General features: G+C 39.6%; 1 protein-coding gene across 1 annotated transcript; it reads right to left on the bottom strand.

The window, feature by feature from the left end:
• Positions 1-12,489: 12,489 nt before the first annotated feature.
• Positions 12,490-17,108, bottom strand: LOC137331444 (heat shock protein beta-7-like). Its single transcript, XM_067995241.1, has 3 exons — positions 16,848-17,108; positions 14,417-14,562; positions 12,490-13,411 (listed from the first exon to the last, which is right to left on the bottom strand). Exons 1-3 carry the CDS (start codon positions 17,038-17,040, stop codon positions 13,226-13,228), a joined length of 525 nt encoding a protein of 174 aa, XP_067851342.1. The 5' UTR covers positions 17,041-17,108; the 3' UTR covers positions 12,490-13,225.
• Positions 17,109-21,200: the final 4,092 nt, after the last annotated feature.

The following is a 21,200-nucleotide window of genomic DNA, read 5'->3' as shown; positions in this document are numbered from 1 at the left end:
CTCAGGATGACAGCATGCCTGCTCCCCTGCCAGACACTCCACCCGTGCCCTTACTGGTGCTCATCAGCCAGCTGGCCCAGACTGCTACAGCCCATGCTGAGATGCCGCTTGAGGTCATCCTCCAAAGCCATCTTGATATGTCCTCAATGGAAGCTCTGCAGCCTTCCACCTCCCAAGCTGTAGCCACTGGGGAAGCACCTCGTAGGAGCCCCAGGATAGGAAAACGAGCATCAAGAGAGTGCTTGCACAAGGGTGATTAGTAATTTTTTGTATCAATGTTGACATGATTTGTTTGATAAATTTGTTTTTTGATCTGGATTTGGTGTTGGTATTTGTCTTTGTAGTGAAGTGAGGGCAAGACCTATAAGTTTGGAGTGAAGGAAGGCAATTGGATGGTGGTTGTAAGGATTGTGGGACTGTTGTTGGATGGGAAATGGGAGGGCTGATTTAGTTGAAGAGATCCTCCATGATCTTGTCTGGGAGCTCGGGCAGATAGGGGCTCTGGTGGTTGCTACCTCTCCTCCTCCTGTACCTACTCCTCTTCCTGCTGTACTTGTTTCTGCCCAGGTGGCGGTAAGGGGTCGGGCCTGCTGCGAACAGGTTTACCTGGTCTACATACGGCCTAAACAGTGGTCCTTAAAGGGACCGCTGGAGGCTGCCACCAAAAAGGTAACTATTTTTAAAAATTACTTACCTGAATGTGGAGCCAGGAAATGAACCTGAGCGATCCAAAAAGCCAAGTGTCTATTAACACTACTGTGTCAGCCAATGAGTTGGAAGCGGAGCAGGGTGGAGTGGGACTTCGGGCAAGGCTTACAGCCAAACAAAGTTTATTTAAAAAGAGTCTCTACAAATGCAGCAGCAAACAGAACTCTAGCAGCAACTTCTCCCGATTAAAAGCATAGTGATTTCTCTACAAAATGCAGTGTGAAGGATAGTTACATACAAATTATGTGGGTAAAATCAATCCCAGTCACTTATAGCAGTGTGGGTTCCAGGCATGATTGACAGGGGAATTACCCAATCATCTCCATTCTGGCCATGATAGAGATGTCACTATTTGCAGCCTCCAAAAGGTAATGAAATCGTTCTTTAGCCAGAAATGTTTGGGGCTTTTGTGAGTTTTAATTTTCATTGTTTTTATTTGTTAACAGTGGCACATGCAAAAATTATTCCTAATGTTGTAATTAGCAAACATTAATAAGTAAAAGCATTTAATTATGCAGCACTTTAATTCAGTTTCACAGAATATTTATCATTAAAAATTCATAGACTGATTTTAAAATAAAAACATTTGTAAATAATGCACTTGTACATAAATGGTTTGATCTGTAAATCCATTTTAAAATGTATAAATTCATGAAATTATATCCCTTAATGAGCTAATTGAGTTGGATGGAGTTATTAAGAATTTATTTCACTATCATTACAATCTATCGGGAGAATGTCAGCAGAATTCCGATTCCTACCAACTAAACTCTTTTTAAAACGATTAATCAAATTTTGTTGGATTAAAAACCTGTTGCAAATGTGATGTTACTCAGCAGCCAGCTATAATTTGTATTACAAGCAGTGGAATTAAATGAAATAGCCTGCATAGCACCAAGTGTGATTGCCACATTGTGACTAACAATAAAACATATATTGCATGAAGCTTTAAAAATGATTTGGGTGGTTTTGGCAGTTATTAATCCTCACTTAATCCAGAAATATACACACTGTCCAAATAAAACAGCAGACTAAATCATATGCAAAGTGTGTGTAAAATGTTCATTTATTCGCAAAAGATATTTTTTAGAAAGACTTGCACCTTGTAGATGAAAACATAAAATTACAAAGCGATATTGATAGATTAGGTGAATGGGCAAAACTGTGGCAAATGGAATTCAATGTAGACAAATGTGAGGTCATCCACTTTGGATCAAAAAAGGATAGAACAGGGTACTTTCTAAATGGTAAAAAGTTAAAAACAGTGGATGTCCAAAAGGACTTAGGGGTACCGGTACATAGATCATTGAAGTGTCATGAACAGGTGCAGAAAATAATCAATAAGGCTCATGGAATGCTGGCCTTTATATCTAGAGGACTAGAGTACAAGGGGGAAGAAGTTATGCTGCAGCTAGACAAAACCCTGGTTAGACCGCACCTGGAGTACTGTGAGCAGTTCTGGGCACCGTATCTTTGGAAGGACATATTAGCCTTGGAGGGAGTGCAGCGTAGGTTTACTAGAATGATACCTGGACTTCAAGGGTTAAGTTACGAGGAGAGATTACACAAATTGGGGTTGTATTCTCTGGAGTTTAGAAGATTAAGGGGTGATCTGATCGAAGTTTATAAGATATAAAGGGGAACAGATAGGGTGGATAGAGAGAAACTATTTCTGCTGGTTGGGGATTCTAGGAGTAGGGGGCACAGTCTAAAAATTAGAGCCAGACCTTTCAGGAGCGAGATTAGAAAACATTTCTACACACAAATGGTGGTAGAAGTTTGGAACTCTCTTCCGCAAACGGCAATTGATACTAGCTCAATTGCTAAATTTAAATGTGAGATAGATAGCTTTTTGGCAACCAAAGGTATTAAGGGATATGGGCCAAAGGCAGGTATATGGAGTTAGATCACAGATCAGCCATGACCTTATCAAATGGCGGAGCAGGCACGAGGGGCTGAATGGCCTACTCCTGTTCCTATGTTCCTATGTACCTTGTTATGTACCTTTGTTTTCGGACAGGAGCTAAAAGGGCCTAAAGACAGCAGTTGTTGCCACTGCTACGGGCCTCTCAGGTTGCCTTTCTGCCTCCATTTCCAAGTGCAAGACCCTGCCAAGGGGCAGGTCTGTGCCTGGGGTATATTCAGCCAATTAAAATTTCAGGTGTACTCTGCCTGACTTGCTCTGAGGTGGAGGTGGACGGGAAGAAAATCGGTCCTCTGGTTTCTCCCTTTTGTCTTCTGCACTGATGGCAAGTTCAAAGGAGCGGGTCAGTCTACAAAAAAGAACTGACTGGCAGTATTAACTAAACTATATTTTATGTACAAGAAGAACTTGTATTCTTCACAATGTCCCAAAGCAATGAAGTACTTTGAAGCATCGTCCCCAATTTTCATCTCTCCACCAACGGCAGCCATACCGTCAGCTTTCCAGGCCCTAAGCTCTGGAATTCCCTCCCTAAAGCTCTCCACCTCTTTACCTCTCTCCACCTTTAAGACACTCCTTAAAATCTACCTCATTGACTAAGTTTTTGTTCACTTGTCCTAATATCTCCTTATGTGGCTCAGTGTCAAATTTTGTTTAATAATGCTCCTGTGAAGCGCCTTGGGGTGTTAAAGGCTCTATATAAATGCAAGTTGTTATAGTAAAGTAGGCAAATGCATCAACCAATTTGTGCACAGCAGAGTCCCACAAACAACAATGAGATACATGACCAGATAATCTGTGTTTGGTGATGTTGGTTAGGGGATAAATGTTGGCCAGAATACCAGGAGTACTCCCCTACTCTTCTTTGAATAGTACAACACTTACATCCACCTGAGAGGGCTTTAACATCTCCTCCAAAACATAGCACCTTTAACAGTGCAGCACTCCCTCAGTACTGCACTCAGGTTATGTGCTTAAGTCTCTGGAGTGGAGTTTGAACCCACGACAGTCTGACTCAGAGGCAAGAGTGCTACCACTGAGCCAAAGCTGAGCTGACTTTGTTACAAAAGGGGTTCTGTGATGGCAGAATTAATTTGGTAGTCGGCATGGATCTTCGTCAGCCAAAGGTCCCCACCCCCCTGCCCCCTCCCCCCTCCCCCCACTTTACAAGCTGTGCCCACAGCTGCCTGACAACTGTAACAATTCAGTTACTGCTTTTCAGAGGAAGATGCGGCCTTCTGAAGCATTGCCAAGGGGTCATGCCTGTGCCTGTGCCGGCTCTTTGAAAGAGCTGCCCAATTTAGTCCCACACCCCATCCTTTTCCCCATAACTCTGCAAATTAGTCCTCAAGTACACGTCCAATTGCCTTTTGAAAGTTCCTATGGAATCTGCTTCCACCACTCTTTCAGGTAGTGTGTTCCAGATCTTAACAACCCTCAGTGTGAAAATAATTCTCCTAATTTCTGCTCTAGTTCTTTTGCCAATTATTTTAAATCTATGACCTCTGGTTACCGACCCATTTGCCAGAGGAAACAGTTTCTCCCTATTTGCTCTGTCAAAACCCCTAATTATTTTGAATACGTCTATTAGGTTTCCCCTTAACCTTCTCTACTCAAAGGAGAAGAATCCCAGCTTCTCCAATCTCTCCACATAATGCAGTCCCTCATCCCTGATGTCAGCCTGGTAAACCTCCTCTGTATCCTCTCCAAAGCATTGACATCCTTCCTAAAGCATGGTCTACCTGTTACCCTGATGATATTTACAGCACCCACACAAATCACTCTAAATTAAAGTTCCTTTCGTTATAGCAGCCACTTGCTGTATCATCATAGTAGAAATGGCCGATATGGCCCAAAGTAATCAAGTAATGCTGTATTCCGCAACATTGTCTTGGTTCACCTTTATGACATCTACCACAAGTGTGTTAGAAGAAAATGTAAATATACTCAAAAATGAGGTTCTCTTATCTGAAGCTGTGAAATGTAATCAGTGCCAACTCTAATGTACGCTGAGCAAAACAATTTGGCAATATTGCTTAATGGTACTTAAGAGAATTGGGAGATTGTCTTAGGAGTGCTGTCGGCACTATCATCTAGTGCTCCAGCTTACAAGCTTACTGAGTTTTAACCTGTCAACCAGTTATTTTTCCGATTCAGGATAAATTAGGTTGCTGGAGGAGAAAACAATCCTGAACAACATCTTCCAAGCATTCTTGTCATTTTTAAATTACTTTTGAAAACCTTTCATGCTTTAGAAATAGAAATTCACCTGGCTTTCATGAGAGGAAACACTAAATCAGTTCTAGAGATGTTAAGCATGTTTATGTGTGCAGAAAATGCTGGCTGAACAAGCAATCATTTGCTTTGATCCAAACTTGTGAAGAATTCCTGTGATGGTATTACTATATCACATGTATGCCACAGAGATCTTTTTTCTTCCGAGGTGCTTTTAAAAAGTTATCTAATAGGTTTTGGATTTTCCCACGTGCATTTGTTACTTGATTTGTTCTGCTACACCACTCGAAACAACTCTTCAACACAGTGAAAATACATTCTTATTTATTTAAAGCTCCTCCCTATTTCATTTTTAAAATTAAATACATACTTATCACCATTAGAAATCTCTCCAATGTCTCCTATGGACAGGAAGGTGAATGATTGCCCTAATGAACTGTATTACCAGGGACATTTACTGATCTGGGGGTTTGATTTCTATTTATTTGTTACCATCTAGATTGACATCATTAATTCTCAATAGCATCAAAGAACAGGGCAGATGGCTGGTAACAAACCAAATCTTTGGTGTAGTTTCAAACAGATGTTCCAGAATTGTTAATAATTAATGCTGGTGAGGAAAAAATAAAATGATGCGTGACCTTTGCCTCTGGGATACAATTGCTTGACCACACTTTTTTTGTCCTTGTTATATTGGGATTTTTGTGCCAAATTTACATCTGTAGTGGCATTTGATATTGTGAAAATTACAGAACGGCTGAATTGTGCACAGATCCAGCTGTGCTGCCTCCAGCGAGACATATTAAGTAGGTGGCTCAACTTTGGACTAGTGCTGTATCGGCATCAGTGTAACAGCTGAAGCCAGCACAGCACACCAGAAACCAAGGGGGAAAGATTGGATAAGGGTCTGTTTCGGGCGGAGGTAGCACTATGTGCTAGTACCCTGCGCCCGATGGACCCTACGCAGGCAGGACGCAAGTTTGGACCCACCGGAGGACTTACCTGCAATCAGTGTTCCATTCCAGGCCTTGCATGTGGAATCAATGCAATTTGCATTTTCCACCACCATGGGGAGCTCAATCTCTTAAAGGGAGGATGTTCCTTAGAAATCTCTTAAAGGTAGCTGGTACCTGTTATTTGCTGAAAATAACAGTCTACCGTCTATACGGAGTCTGAATGGAGATCAGACATCGCACACGTAAAGCACAGATGCAGGTCCCATCCCTATGTTTACACACTGATGAGTTATGTTAAAACATTGAATAAAGGTTGCGCACTACTAAATCCCACATCCTCCAATCTGCCGGTCTGAGTTGGTACCAGGCCTGCGAGAGTGCATGAACCAAGGTTCTCTGATGCACTAGAGACCTTGGGTGCAAGAGGTGGACAGAAGGAGGGACATCCTATATCCGCTGGGGGAGGGCAAGAGGCCCTCCACACATAGACTCAAAAGGTAGTGGGAGGCAGCGGGGGACAAAGTCAATGCCTGGTACACAACATCATGAACATGGATGCAGTGCAGGAAGAAGTTCAGTGCTTTGACATGAGTGGTCAAGGTGAGTGAGGTCAACTGTCAAGTGGCATCTCCTACCAACTGCACCACACACTACAACCCCCATCACCCACATACCAATAAACTCTTTCCATCAGTACGCAACTCTTCCAATCAGATGCTTCCTCTGACCCTCACACATTACCACTGTTTCAAGCTACCCACCCACAACTCACAGGCCACACACACTGGCTGCTATTCAACCATGACAGGCACATCACCCAACACACGTCCCGCTTTCTTGCAGGAGAAGGCGGAACGTATCAAGAGGCAGCAAGTGGCAGTGGCATTTAGCCCCTCGAGCCTGTTCCGCCATTCAATGAGATCATGCTGGGCCTGTGACCTAACTCCATATACCTGTCTCAGCCCCATATCCCCTAATACCCTTGGTTCACAGAAATCTATCACTCTCAGATTTAACATTCACAATTGAGCTAGCATTAGCTGCCGTCTGCAGAAGAGCGTTCCAAACGTCTCCCACCCTTTGCATGTAGAAGTAGTTCCTAACTTCACTCCTGCACGTCCTGGCTCTAAATGTTAGGCTACATCCCCGCATCCTAGTATTGAACTCTAGGAGACTCCCAAAAACAGTTACAAATGTCTCGGCAGCCAGAAGCAATAATCCAGCCACTAACCTGTAAATCCTGCATGGTCCCTTTAAATAACACTTGTAGGGGGTCCTCCAGGCACTCGCAGACATGTTCAGATGGTCGGGGTTAAGACTCTGCGTTGAGTTGAGCGTTAAGTCCCAAAATGGTGTCTATCACTTTAAATTAATGTTGCACACTGATTGAAGCCATTTTCTCCCTACCTTACATGATTCCAGCGTTCATTATCTGCGCCTGCGCTAACTCCTATACCAAGATGGTGTCTGGCGCACGTCATGCAGAAAACGTGCGTGCGCATCCAAGACGCCATCTTGGATGTCGGAGAGGCTGTGTAGCGCCGAAACAATGGGCGCTAAACAGCCCAATTTAGCGCCCCCAATACACATCATAACAGGCTTAAAATCACTGCTTAGCATTGAAAGTGTGATCCCTACCCCTGAGCTGAACATGTGCATGTCTAGGTGAAACTAGCCCAAAGCTTTAAGCTTTGAAGCTAGGTCAATTGAACATTTCAAAACTGAGATTGAGAGATTTTTGTTAAGCAAGGGTATTAAGGGTTATGGAACCAAGGCGGTTAGATGGAGTTAAGATATGTATCTAATTGAATGGTGGAATAGGCTCGAGAGGCTGAACGGCCTACTCCTGTTCCTATGTTCCACTACACACACACTTCATGTATTGTTTGCATCATGCATCATATGCAGCTGCCTGCACATAAGATTCAGAGAGTCATTGACTGTAGGTAATGAAAACTGGATGGTACTGGTCAGGCAGCATTACTTAAAGTTGTGATGCCAGAGTCTAAAGTATAACAAGAGGACTGTGTAGGACATAACTTCTCGTTGAAATTGTATTTTATCACAAAAAATGAAGCACTAAGGAATTGAATTTTAGAATGGTCTAGAGATAGTTTGTACTGAGCTACAGTGCACTTCACACAGAGGGGTAAGTAAGACATGAGTTTGTGCCAATGATCACCTACATCACCACTATTTCTATAATTATACTTGGTGAGTCAGCCTGGGATGCTGTCATATACCTCCTAATAGTTTGTTACATAGCAGCATTGGCAGAAATCTGTAAGATGGTCACTTGCTCACTGTGTTAGCCTGGTAATGACATTTGGCACAGGAAAGGGGAAACTAGAGTAGGAGAGAGAGAAAAAAAAACTTTAATAAAGTGGATGAGTTTTAAGAAGTTATTTTTTATAGAATTGAAGCTTATTTCAAATGCATTGCATAAATCATATTATATTAGTATAATACAGACATATGTACCAATTACTTTGGAAGATACAAAGGGCGACAATATCCTCTAAGATTGCTGAACTGTTCAAATATGGAGTCTCTCCTAATAAGTCTTTCCATGTGTTTCTTTGGTCTTTTTGCTAGTTTTTTCTTTTACCAGACATAATTTTTTTCACAGAATACTACTCTTTTGTGGTTTATTCTTCAGATTTTTTGGAGATGGTGTTTGATTTACTCAGTTTCATCATGATCATTAATGAAATTACATGCTAATTAATCCGAAAATGATCACCTCTATGGTGCAGCAGGGAATTGCTTGTTGGATTGAGATCATCAAGTTTGTATTTAAAACGAAAGATTTTTCTCTTGCATTCAGGATGGCTGAAGGTTTCAAGTAAAATTTACTAATATGGTTCTAAGTAGCTTCCTGAATGGGTGGGTGTGGTGGGATGGGGGACCCCGATCTGACGTGGGATGGTGGGGAGCCTGAGTGGTACCAGCCCAGGCTGGATTTGTGGAGCCGGGAAAAGCATTACTGCTCCACCAGGCCCCACAAAAATGAAAAGGAACTCATCTGTCAGGATCCTCTTTCGTTACGCAGCCACGCCAAGTGTGCACGGCGCATGTTCTAGCACGTGCAATCCAAAAATAGAGGAATTGGGATCCTATTGATGTAACGAGACTGTGATTTCCATTTTAAATGGCCTACTGCCTGACTCCAGGTGCCACTCCAGCCGCCCAGCAACAAGCCCTGCTGAATATTGGCATGGCTACAGTGCTGGCAGCAATGGGGCGGTAGGTCAATGCCCACCATTTTCGGGCACGCCCACCCATTTTTTCAGTGCAGAAGGGCTGAAAATTCAATCCAAGGTCATTAACTTGAGAATGAGTTGTACCTGGTGCAATGGATGCTGAGCCAATTATTCTTCCAAAAAAAAACTGTTTTATATTCTGCGACCATGAAAAATATCTAAGTCCAGAGCAACTTGTAATTGATAGGGTGAGAATTCGAGGTAGAAATGTTGGAGGACAACAATGAATAGAGCTAGAATTCCCAAATTCACAACCAAAATTACTTGAAATGGCCTCATTTTATGTTAATTTACCAGAAGTTTGCCAAATTCAGATCATTTCTAATTGATGCATTTCTAGCTCATGTGTATCCTACCATTAGGTTTCTGCCATCACAATAGCTGATAATGCCATTGTTATGTGTGGTTGAAGCTAAAAGAAATGGCAGTATTTTCTTAATCACCCAGAAGTCTAATAAGTAGCATCAGATTCTTGGCAGTCTAATTAATCTTTTCCTGTCCTATTCACACGTGGTAATTAAATGTCCTCCGTGATGTAAGTAGAGCTTTGTCATGCCTCAAAATGGAAAATTTCTGTATTATCTACTTATTTTTAATATGACTTTAGACTAGTCAGAATAACATGTTTCAAAATTGACAATGGTTAGCTATGGCTGAGACAGAGAGTTCTTTTGTTTTTGTGAGGAGAAAAGCAATATGAAGTCTCTAGAGACATTCATATTTTCATTCATATCTGACCTAGTCAATTCGCTGCAGTGATGGTATTGCCTGTGTTCATCAATTAATTGCATCATAAATTACCTCTAGTCTTTGAAACATTAATGTATGCAAGTTTGCAGACACAGCAGATGAAAGTCATTATTTCTTATAGCTGAACCATCAGTAAAGTTTCACTTCAGTAAAAATTTCAATTTGCATTGTTTTAGGTCTTGGTATGTCTGATAGTTATGATGAGTCAGGTTGCTTATTTGTATACACTGTCAGTACTTTATATAGCTTGATCTTGGGTGTTGAAACATGTCTTTGAAAATCCAGAAGAATTATATTAGTTGTAATAACTTTCCCTGAACCCCCAGATCCAATGTTTGGCTGTTTCTACATTAAGGCAGTAAAAGGAAAGGTTTTGGTGTTAATTTCCATGTAATGTTTCACCAGAGAATCTGTTCAGAAGTTATTGGATTAGACTTCTAGAGATTCAGCACTCTAATGTTTTTAAACTGTTTGTGTAGTAAGTCAAGCATTGTGCTGCTAGTTTCTTGCAGTGTGTTTCTTCTTCTGTGTAATTAACCTGCTGATGAATAAATTCAACTATTTCTTTTGGCCTGAAGGATAGAATCTTATAGTGTCATATTTTGAAGTGGACTGGAGAACATGGTGTAAATCTCACATGTTCTCTGGTACAAAACACCATTTTAAAGGGTGATTGTTAGTCTGCTGGCATGCTAACCAATTTGCATTATGTATAAGGCATGAGTTTCAGTTGTTAGAAGATTCAAGCCTGTTTATGGAAATTTCCTTTCATCTGTGAAGATAAAGTTAACAATTTGAGAGTAATGTGAAAAAAAAACTGAATTGTAATACCCGCATTCCCTGGAGCTGTAGGGATGGAGGTAGACCCCTGGCATAATGCTAAGCAAATGTTCATTTTCCTTGGCAGTCAGGTGGAAGAGCATATCCAATCCTTGATATTCTTTTGAATGAGTGTCCCATCAAATCCTTTGTGTGTCTATTGTCCTTGGTGGTCGGGAGTGACATCTGATCCCTGGTAGTATGGTGGCTGAGTACGTGTCTGGTTTTGCTGCAAGTTATTGGGTTGATCAGTTCTGGTGAATGGGGAAAGGAGAGCAGTCTGCCTCTAATCCTTGGTATCAGTAAATGTTTTCCCAGAGTATAATTGGAGCGATGTCTTCCTATTCCCTGGTATTTTAAAGAAATTTGCTTGCCAGGTAACATGATTAGCATTCAGTCTCACACTTTATCCTGGCACCTTAACGTAGGCTGCTATGTTTACCTACATTAGAACTGTGTCTACACTTCAAAAGTAAGGAATCTTACAACACCAGGTTATAGTCCAACAATTTTATTTTAAAATCACAAGCTTTCGGAGATTATCTCCTTCGTCAGGTGAGTGAGTGAGTGAGTGAGTGAAAGGTTCTCAAATCACATATCTTATATTAGGCTGGGACACGCTCACACCAATCAAAGGTGTCATTGGTGTTCAGACAGGTTAGCCACAGAAAACAGTTCTGAATACACAATGGGTCAGGTTACAAAGCCAGAGAGAGAAAGAGACCCGAAAGGCAGAGAGAGAGAAAGAGAGAGAATGTCCAGTTGTATTAAAAACAGATAACTTTTTTTTTCTCTGCTTACGTGTAGCGTGACATGAACCCAAGATCCCGGTTGAGGCCGTCCTCATGGGTGCGGAACTTGGCTATCAATTTCTGCTCAACGATTTTGCGTTATCGTGTGTCTCTTCTTCGGGTAAGCGTTCTCCAAGGCGACCTTCGAGACACACGACAACGCAAAATCGTCGAGCAGAAATTAATAGCCAAGTTCCGCACCCATGAGGACGGCCTCAACCGGGATTTTGGGTTCATGTCACGCTACATGTAAGCAGAGAAAAAAAAAGTTATCTGTTTTTAATACAACTGGACATTCTCTCTCTCTGCCTTTCGGGTCTCTTTCTCTCTCTGGCTTTGTAACCTGACCCATTGTGTATTCAGAACTGTTTTCCGTGGCTAACCTGTCTGAACACCAACAACACCTTTGATTGGTGTGAGCGTGTCCCAGCCTAATATAAGATATGAGATTTGAGAACCTTTCACTCACTCACTCACCTGACGAAGGAGATAATCTCCGAAAGCTTGTGATTTTAAAATAAAATTGTTAGACTATAACCTGGTGTTGTAAGATTCCTTACACTTGTCCACCCCAGTCCATCACCGGCATCTCCACATCATGGCTACACTTCAAAAGTAACTCATTGGCTGTGAAGCACTTAAATATGAAAGGACATGATAGGTGCTATATAAATACAAGTTTTTTCACTTTATCCTCTTAGCTGGAATTGGACATTACTGCTATTAAGGTATGTCTTTTCACCATTTTCTAATTTATTTTACTTGTGCTGCTCTGGGGCACATGTTGGTGCTTCAATGTGCTTAGCCATCTCAGCTCTTGTTGCTATTTTGTTTAAAGATCAGACACATTCAAACTTAAATTCAGCAAATTTCAGGGATTCCTAAACTAACCTGAAATGTTCTAATCAGCTTCATCTGTGGTCTGAGTGCAATTTGGTTCTTGCAGGATACCATACAGCCATCCTAGAAATGTGGCCTTTTATGTCAAGAAATTACAATTTCTTTCTGTACTTCATAATTACTAAATTCAGATTGACAGAATATCATATTAATATACGACCTTTAATATACATTTCATACAATTAGTACAACCACTGCTAACCTCTTTCCAAGAAAATAAGGGAAGCAAAGCTCCAGATTTGTTCACAGCTTCCAGAAAAATAATCAAACTACCCACATGCAAGAGAACCAGTTTTCTATAAGCATCAAAAACTCATTTTCCTTGTTGGGAAGCCCCAGTATCTAATTACTGATGGCTAGTGAAACACATCACAAGTATAATAGGGAGCTCCTCTCCCCCCTCCATGAATTCAAACCACAGCCAATATTAATACAAGGCCGAGACCTTACCCCATTACTATCAGGTTGCTAGGTGACTGATTTCTGAGTATGACTTTCATTATCTTTGGCTACATTGATTTTCGATAAATTAAAACCAAAACTAATGTAAAAAGGAAAAGAATTGAAATTGTGGAGTATGACTTATCTTTAATTTTAAATGTAATCTGTAAAAGGCAAAAGTGGTACGTACCTTTTAGTGAGAAAATAAATTACTTCAGTGTGACACTAGAAAAATTACAATATTCAAAGAACAACTAGCTTTTAGAATATATTGTTTTCTGCCAAAGTAAAGTAAATGCCTGTGTGTGTTGAATTGAATTAGGAACATTACAAATATCTCTAAAATAAAAACCTCTGCAGAGGTAGTGTAGAATTTTTTTTTTAAACTAATGTTGCTGAGGCAGCATGGACAAAGAAGCTGCTATAGAATCAAGGCACCTACAGCTTAACTTCACTTCTATAAACTGGCTGTGGTGATTCTGCTTGTTTCAGTGGACTCCTTCTAACATTGATTATCAGAATACCGGCATCTGTCAGTGAACAGCCCACAGACATAGGGTCCATATCTTCAGGGAGCTGACACTTATGAGTGAAGGTGTTTATGATGATCCCATCTTCAGCCACCTAAAAGCAATGAAAGCAAAATCTAGTCAGCTTATGAGGTCTTGGCCTACAAATAATTCTTCCAAAAAATTATGCTTCATTTAACAAGCGATAATTTTGTATAAAAATCATTAACATGCATTCAAGTGCTTTACAGTATAGTGTAGCTTCTTAACACAATTTTACATGCCTACATGAGCAATAATGGTATTTATTGGATCAATAAAAGAATGTCACCTGAATCAGAGTGTGAAAATAATGCTGAACTGAGAGGATTTTTAACCACAAACAGTCGAAGAGTTGGCACTCTATTTGTGTCAAGGTTTGTTATCCCATGCTTATACATCATGGATTTGTAAAGACAAATTATGTGGCATGTTTGTTGTGAAAGTACATTTTACTCCATCCAGCCTTATGCTGTAAGCACAATAATGCTCCAACTTTTACTTTCAACAGATGAAATTCTGATCGGCTCTGAATGTCAACACATTACAACAGCAGCTTCAAGGCATCAGAATGTTACATTTGAATAGAGGCAATCATTGCCTGATCGGCTAGCAATGCCTTTTTTTTTTACTGTTTCTCCACTTTTCACAAAGTGTCCCATGTGTCTGCTCTAAAAATTTCACTTTTTGTTACTTATTTTCTGAAAGGCTTTCATTTCAGTGCTCCAGCTGAAAGCAGGGATCTTCTACTTCACTAATTCTACCCTCTGATTGACATTATATATTACTTGAGTTGTTACCCTGCAGGTTGTATTGATCCTAGTTTCATTCTTCAGTGGCCTAATTCTTTTACCTACATGAAAATCAATATAAGTTCTACATCTAAAAAGTATGTTTTTGCGTGTGGTAAATACAGCCCTCTGGTTGGTTAGTGGTGATGTAATGACTTGTAAAGTGCGGTAAAGATAGGCATTGTTGAAAATTATTAAATGTAAATAAAAATCCTCAAACGAACTGTTAACTTTTAAAGTTTTACTTTTAATATTTTATATATAACAATACAAGGTATAATCATTTGGACCTTTTCTGCTTTGATGACTATTTGGTAATTGTACATTGTGACAATGATTTCTTCTGGGTCAAACTGACTGACATCAGCTGTGACTTGATAAGTATCCCCAACAGTTCTGACGTTTCCAAGGCTTCCTGGACGCCCAGATACAGGAGCTGTGGTGTTAAAAAAAAAGTGAAAAGCAACAGGGAAAGAATGACTTGTGTGTGCATTATATATGTATACATAAAACACACACACACACACACACACAAATCTTTCTTTGTTCTCTCTCTCTCTCTCACATATATATATATCTGACAAAGACATGCTGATTAAAATCATTAGACGTAATAGAATGTGGAAAGGGCAATGCCACACTGGTGTGTCATGCTGGTTTGATTCACAGGTCGTTGAGTTCCCAATCTCAGCCTCTTGCTATGGGGACATATGAAGTGGAGGGCCAGTATTTTCCCATGTGAGAAAAAAATGAGCGGGAAAATCATTGCCAAGCTGTTGTTTCACGTCCCCTAACAAGTGATCAAGATCAGTGTTAGCTTCAGTAGGTAGTAGCACTCTTGGCTCTGAATAAGAAGGTTGTGAATTCAGGGTTTTGAGCACATAATCTAGGCCAAGATTACAGTGTAGTACTTAGTGAGTGCTTCATTGCTGGAGGAGCTGTCCCCAAGTAAGTTTTAAACCATTCCCCTTCTGCCTATTCTGATGATCCTGTTCCTATGTTCAGGTTGACAAGGCACTTACCAAAGAAGAGTAGGTGTTCCTGGTGATCTGGTTAACCTTCAGTCTCAGCCAACATCACCAAAACAGATTAACTGGTCTCATTTCTGTTTTGGGGATTTTTCTTTGCTATTTATGGCTTCCACAATTGAATATATAACAAGTCACTGCTCGTCAAAGTAATGTATTGTACGAGAAGTGCTTTGAGATCTTTCTGAAAGACCTAGTTATGCACTGTATAAAAGCAATTATTTCTTTCAGTGTAGACAGATAATGTTGTCCACCAGCACTCCCGATTGTAGGAGGTTCTGCCAGATCACAACAGGGTAGAAAGTCAATGACAAATGAAGAAGATAACCCATTTCAGGGAAAATAAGAAGGAAAACAAACTGCAGAGGAAGTAAAAAAAACATGGAAATATAAAGCAAAAAGTAATTGATGAAGCTGAGGATGACAAATGAAAAAGGTTGAATGAGAACAAAAAAAAGAGAATAAACATTGAAACTATAGAGCAAGAAAAATCAAATGTTTGAAACCATGAGCTAAGGTTATCAGATATGACCAAATAGTAACAGAGCCTTAAAAGGCAACAGCGGATAGTATTCTAGTTGTGTTTTGTCTTTGGTAATTTTGTTTCATGCTTGCCAAAATGAGGGAAATTAGTGATAGGAAAGGAATTAATTTTCCAATTTTGACCTACAATGTCAACATCAAGCACCTACTACTCATAGGCCTCTCTTTTTAGCTTCTAACCAAAATTCAAGGTCATATTTCTTGTTCATCTAACACATCAAAGCAGGTTCAATGGAGTTAGATGCAAAGTAAAATTCCCTATAATTTGATGAAGCAATCCAAAATAATTCCCAATCTCAGAGCAATATGAGTTTTCCCCAGATCAGCTATTTTTGTTGTATCCCCAAGTGAGATTGCAAATTATGGGCATTTTTGTGCTGTTAACTTCCACTTATGAGGATCTGGTTTGAGGCTGCCTTAAATCCAATCACCTGGGAAACTAACTGCCATGAGAAAGAAGATTCCTTCTTCTCAATGGCCCTAAAGGTGAAGGACAGTGTAGTAGCCAACTTTGTCTTCTGTTCCCCTGCTTTATTTTGTCTTCACTTTTGTATTACATGTAAGTAGATTCTTCATCACACTAAAACTAGTGAATTATAAAACTCTTCTTAATTAGAATGTATTTGTGGGAAATATCATGAGTAGCCTTTGACACTTTCAGTATCATAAGTAGAGCAAATGATTTGCTGCAATACAAAAACCTGCAACAAATCCCATTAATTTCTACACTTAGTGCCTCTAACGTGATTTGCTGCCCAAGTAATGTACTTCAATTTTGCATGTAATATCTGGGAGGCAGTGAAAATGCCAACTTCTGAGCAGAGTTGAGCAATGAAAAAAATCACTTGCTGCAATAAGTCCCTTGTCCTAGTCATAATTAAAGAAATTCATACAAGAATTACTTGGCAAACAGCAATTTAAACAGTTATATACTTTGCCATATGGTAAAAATTGATAGTTAACATACTTTCTCATTACACATCTATAGTAATGGTGATATATATATTAAAGATATGATGCTATATTAAAAACAAATTGTACATCATTGAGATACTATATTTTTAATTAATTTGTATTACAAAGGCAAAGTCTATCATTGATCTAGAAAGTTTCTACTTAACTGTGAAGTCAAAGACACTGAAAGGCAAACCTGTGTATCCAAAGGACTCATTTCTAGGTCTTACAAAGTGGCCATTCCTGAAGGATGATTTTTCCACCTCATCCTCAAATAAATTACGCGCTGCATCTATGTACTGATCAAAGCAGGGATCACCTGAAGATCTTCGATTATAATTGCTGTAACACTCAGATCTGAAAGTTGAGGAAGAACTAAGGGATGACATTGTATTTGTAGCACTGCACGAGAAGCACAGTCTGAATATGTACAGTAACCAGAGATAATAACATCAAATCTCACATGTATTGACGAGAAGTCAAATGATCCTTAATGTTCTGAAGCAATGCTTCAACACCCAATAATAAGTCTTCGATTGTTTCCATATATAGTAACTATTAATAGTGTCCAATACAAATAAGCATAAGGATTCAAACCACTTAAGTCATGATAACAAAAAAGGAATAGTGTTCATGGAATGCGAGATAGGACAGCTTTCTCTGATATCAGCAAAATGCCATTGAATGGATAAAGTGCATAAGCATTTATAGAAGAACCACAATCACTAGGTTTAAAAAAAAAGCAACAGTTTAAGAGTAAAATGAGTACCCTCCAACTATAATTTATGTATTTTTCTGAGACAAGAAACTTACTGGGGGTTGGGAATGTGGCATATCATTGCTCAGAGTGTTGAAAATATATGGGTACAAATTTTCCTAAATACTGAAACCGAAATATGTGGTTACAATATAAACAGTGTCACTGTGAATAATAGCAGCAAACAGAAGGTGGTTCTGAGAATTTGTATAAGATATAAAAGTTAAGGAGAATAAAGCAATTGCGTAACTTGTAAAAGGGTAAAGCAGTACAATAGTGGCTGCGAGCTCTTATTAATCATTACTATTTTTAGTTTTGAAAAGGTTTCTTGTTCTAAACTTTCACAGTAAAATAAAGCTAAATAAAGGAAATAAAGTATTGAGACTTCCAGTCAAATTGAAGTAACATTAGGGATTTGCAAATAAATAACATTAAACCAAGAATACTTTAGGTTTCCTACATTGAATCTAAGCTTGAGTAACAAAATGAATGCAGAATTTAGTAGCTGGAAATAATGAATCACCATTCCCACATCTTTTTGACAAAAGACTTGCTGCTGATCTTTACATGTGTACTTTATCTCATTAACTCAACCATACCAGTGCAGTTTGGGTGAGCATTGAGGGGGTCTGAGGGTCTGGGAGTGGGGAGAAGTCTGTCTGGGGTGTTGTGAATCATCAGGAATGGAGAAGAGTTTTTGGAGGTGCCAGTGTCTGACAATCATGGGATTGCTGAGATCTGACAGTAATGGGAGGAAGTACAGTCTAGCGGCCTTGTGGCAGTGGGGGGGTGGGGTCAAGAGAATGGAATCCAAAGTGACCTCGGCTCCTTTTGAACTATCAGGCCTCAACCCCCATTGTGTTCTTGTGCATCAGCCTTCTCTCCTGACCCATCCACAGCCCCTTTTACACCCTCAGTTATCTCTCCCCCCAACCTTTCCCATTGTCACCCAATTCCTTTCTTTATGTTTCTGCCTTAAAGAAATTAAGGGCAAATTTTCTGATTCTTAAAATTAATGGATGGAAAATCACAGCCTGGGGTGGATAATTTCCTGATATGGGCTGCACCAGGAGCCCAGAATCAGAAAATTTACCTTTTGGTGTACGATACCGTCTTTAACAAAAATTACCTCAAAAAACTCAAGTTTATAATTTATACAGTTGATTTTCTAACCAACAAAGAAACCACAATCACATGTGTTGCTAATCACAGATGCTGTCTCTCACAGGTCTTTTTTGTCTGAGCAGTTTATAACAGGAAGCAGCATTTCTTAATAAATATCATCGTTTTTCTGAAATAAGGCTTTCAGAAAACTTTCAAATGCAAGAGGATGCACCCTTCTACTATTTAATTCCTGTTGATGCACAGATTGTATGCTGGGAAATTCTGCAAACTGCACCTGCACAGGTAGAAAGATCTCTCTAACTGTTATGACACAAACATAAGCAGTAGAAGTCCAGGCTTCTGAGGCAGGCTGAGATCTTGAAATAAAAACTTTAAATAAAGTATGAAAAGACACCAATGACAATAGATATAATTAATCATGTTACTGGAAAATATGTAATTTTCTATTTTTTAAAATTGTGTTTAAAACTTATTTTGAACATTAGAAATTTCAGTTACTGAGCAAAAAAATGGCAGGCAAGAAATCTTCTTTTAAAAAAACATTGAGTGGTTTGCTTGGTTCAACAACAAATCATGATGGTGAAGCGTTTACATATGAAATGTCCAAATATTTAGATAGATCTTACCGTTACAAATGTTTACATAGCAATTTTCAATGTTAAACGTTGACATTAAAATGTGACTCAAAATCAGTTCACAGGAAGTAAGGTTTGTGGACAGCACAGTGTGCGCCATATGCAAGGCTTGTAATGTTATGATACAATCACAACCAGAATCCTCTAAAGGGTTCAGCATTTCAACAACAAAAATGTAATCAATGTTTTCACTGTCCTCTCCACACAGGGATTGATGGCAGAGCGATCGAATCATTCACGTGGAACTCAAAATGTAACAAGAGGAAAGTACACAGACAGGCAAATGATACTTAGAGATGGATAAGTCTACTGTAAGATAGCTATTGTGGCTTTTTATAACTACACCATATGTCTGCCTTTTCATGCCTTTAAGTAATTTGTACATGTGCATTTTGTGCTAGCTCTCAGTGTTTGGGCAATATTGGCGCATTTACATCTTGCACAGATGGAAAGTTCCACTCTGCTCATTTATTTTTAATGAATCCTGGGTCTATAAAGTGTGGTTAAAATCTAATGGAGATTTTTTTTTAAAAAACTCATCCATGTCACAACTAAGAGTTTACAGATATATGAATATTTCTAGATACAATTTCCAGCTTTTCTATTGTCAAAAAGAATTGTAAAATATTGTTCCTATTTTATTTTGTCTTATTACACAACCGCTATCACCCTCCACCATCTACCAATCCACTGAACAGAACAAAAGGGTATTCCTGTATTAATTTATCCTTCATCATAACACCAGACTACTGTTCACCACCGAGCATGTCTGCTAGATTTGCTGAATATAAGTATACTTGCTGCTGTGTAAAACTTTGTAAATTAAATGCATCAGTTTGACTATCACTCAGATTTACTTCCAATTTGATATGATTGGACTGATTTTTCAGCGACTCCTTATACCACCACACTCATCCTCACAGAAAATGATAGCTCCACACATACTGGCATTATGAAAATGGTGTTTTCTCCATCTGTTGTGCTTTAAAGGGGAACAGCAACTCATTTAAAAATGGGAATTTCAATAATTTAGCCAATAGCAGAATCCCGTGCCAGGCGTTCTGCTTTGTTGTGAGAAATCTGGGTTGAAACATTCTATTTTTCACCAGAAAAGGGCTCTGTTGCTGCTGTTTCCTGCAGTTCAACAGAAGTAGTATAACAACACTTTGGCTGGCTTGGGATCTGTAGCTGTGTTACATAAATCAGTAGAGTTTTATTCTTAAATTAGACAAGTATTTACGATTACTTAAATATGAGTTGAATGATTATGTGAAAGTCTATGCAGCAGAGCTAATGAATGCAAACCCTAAACAATTATCTCAGAATGCTCTGCAGGAAAGAGGAAGAATGGAAGCTCTGGTTAATCTGGTTGCTGCAAGATTCAGAGAATTTTCTCAAAGTTTCAGTGTTTTCATCAATGTATCCCAGTTTCTCCTCTGTGAATCCTGTAAACCTTAGGTAGAAATGTGAGGCAGTCCAAACTACTGGGTGACCAACTTGGTAACTCCCCTTTGAATTTGTTTCCAATTCTCGAAACAGGAAACAGCACCATTTCAACAACAACAACTTGCATTTATATAGCGCCTTTAATGTAGTAAAACTTCCCAAGGCGCTTCACAGGGGCAAAATTAAACAAAATTTGACACCAAGCCACATAAGGAGATATTAGGATAGGTGACCAAAGGCTTGGTCAAAGAGGTCGGTTTTAAGGAGCGTCTTAAAGGAGAGAGAGGTGGAGAGGTTTAGGGAGGGAATTCCAGAGCTTAGGGCCGAGGCAGCTGAAGGCACGGCCGCCAATGGTGGAGCGATTAAAATCGGGGATGCGCAAGAGGCCAGAATTGGAGGAGCGCAGAGATCTCGGAGGGTTGTAGAGCTGGAGGAGGTTACAGAGATGGGGAGGGGCGAGGCCGTGGAGGGATTTGAAAACAAGTATGAGAATTTTAAAATCGAGGCGTTGCCAGACCGGGAGCCAATGTAGGTCAGTGAGCACAGGGGTGATGGGAGAACAGGACTTAGTGCGAGTTAGGATATG

The sequence above is a fragment of the Heptranchias perlo genome, chromosome 13 (genome assembly GCF_035084215.1).
Source record: "Heptranchias perlo isolate sHepPer1 chromosome 13, sHepPer1.hap1, whole genome shotgun sequence".
Classification (NCBI taxonomy): Eukaryota; Metazoa; Chordata; class Chondrichthyes; order Hexanchiformes; family Hexanchidae; genus Heptranchias; species Heptranchias perlo.
This window is presented reverse-complemented; position numbering and strand designations above follow the sequence as displayed.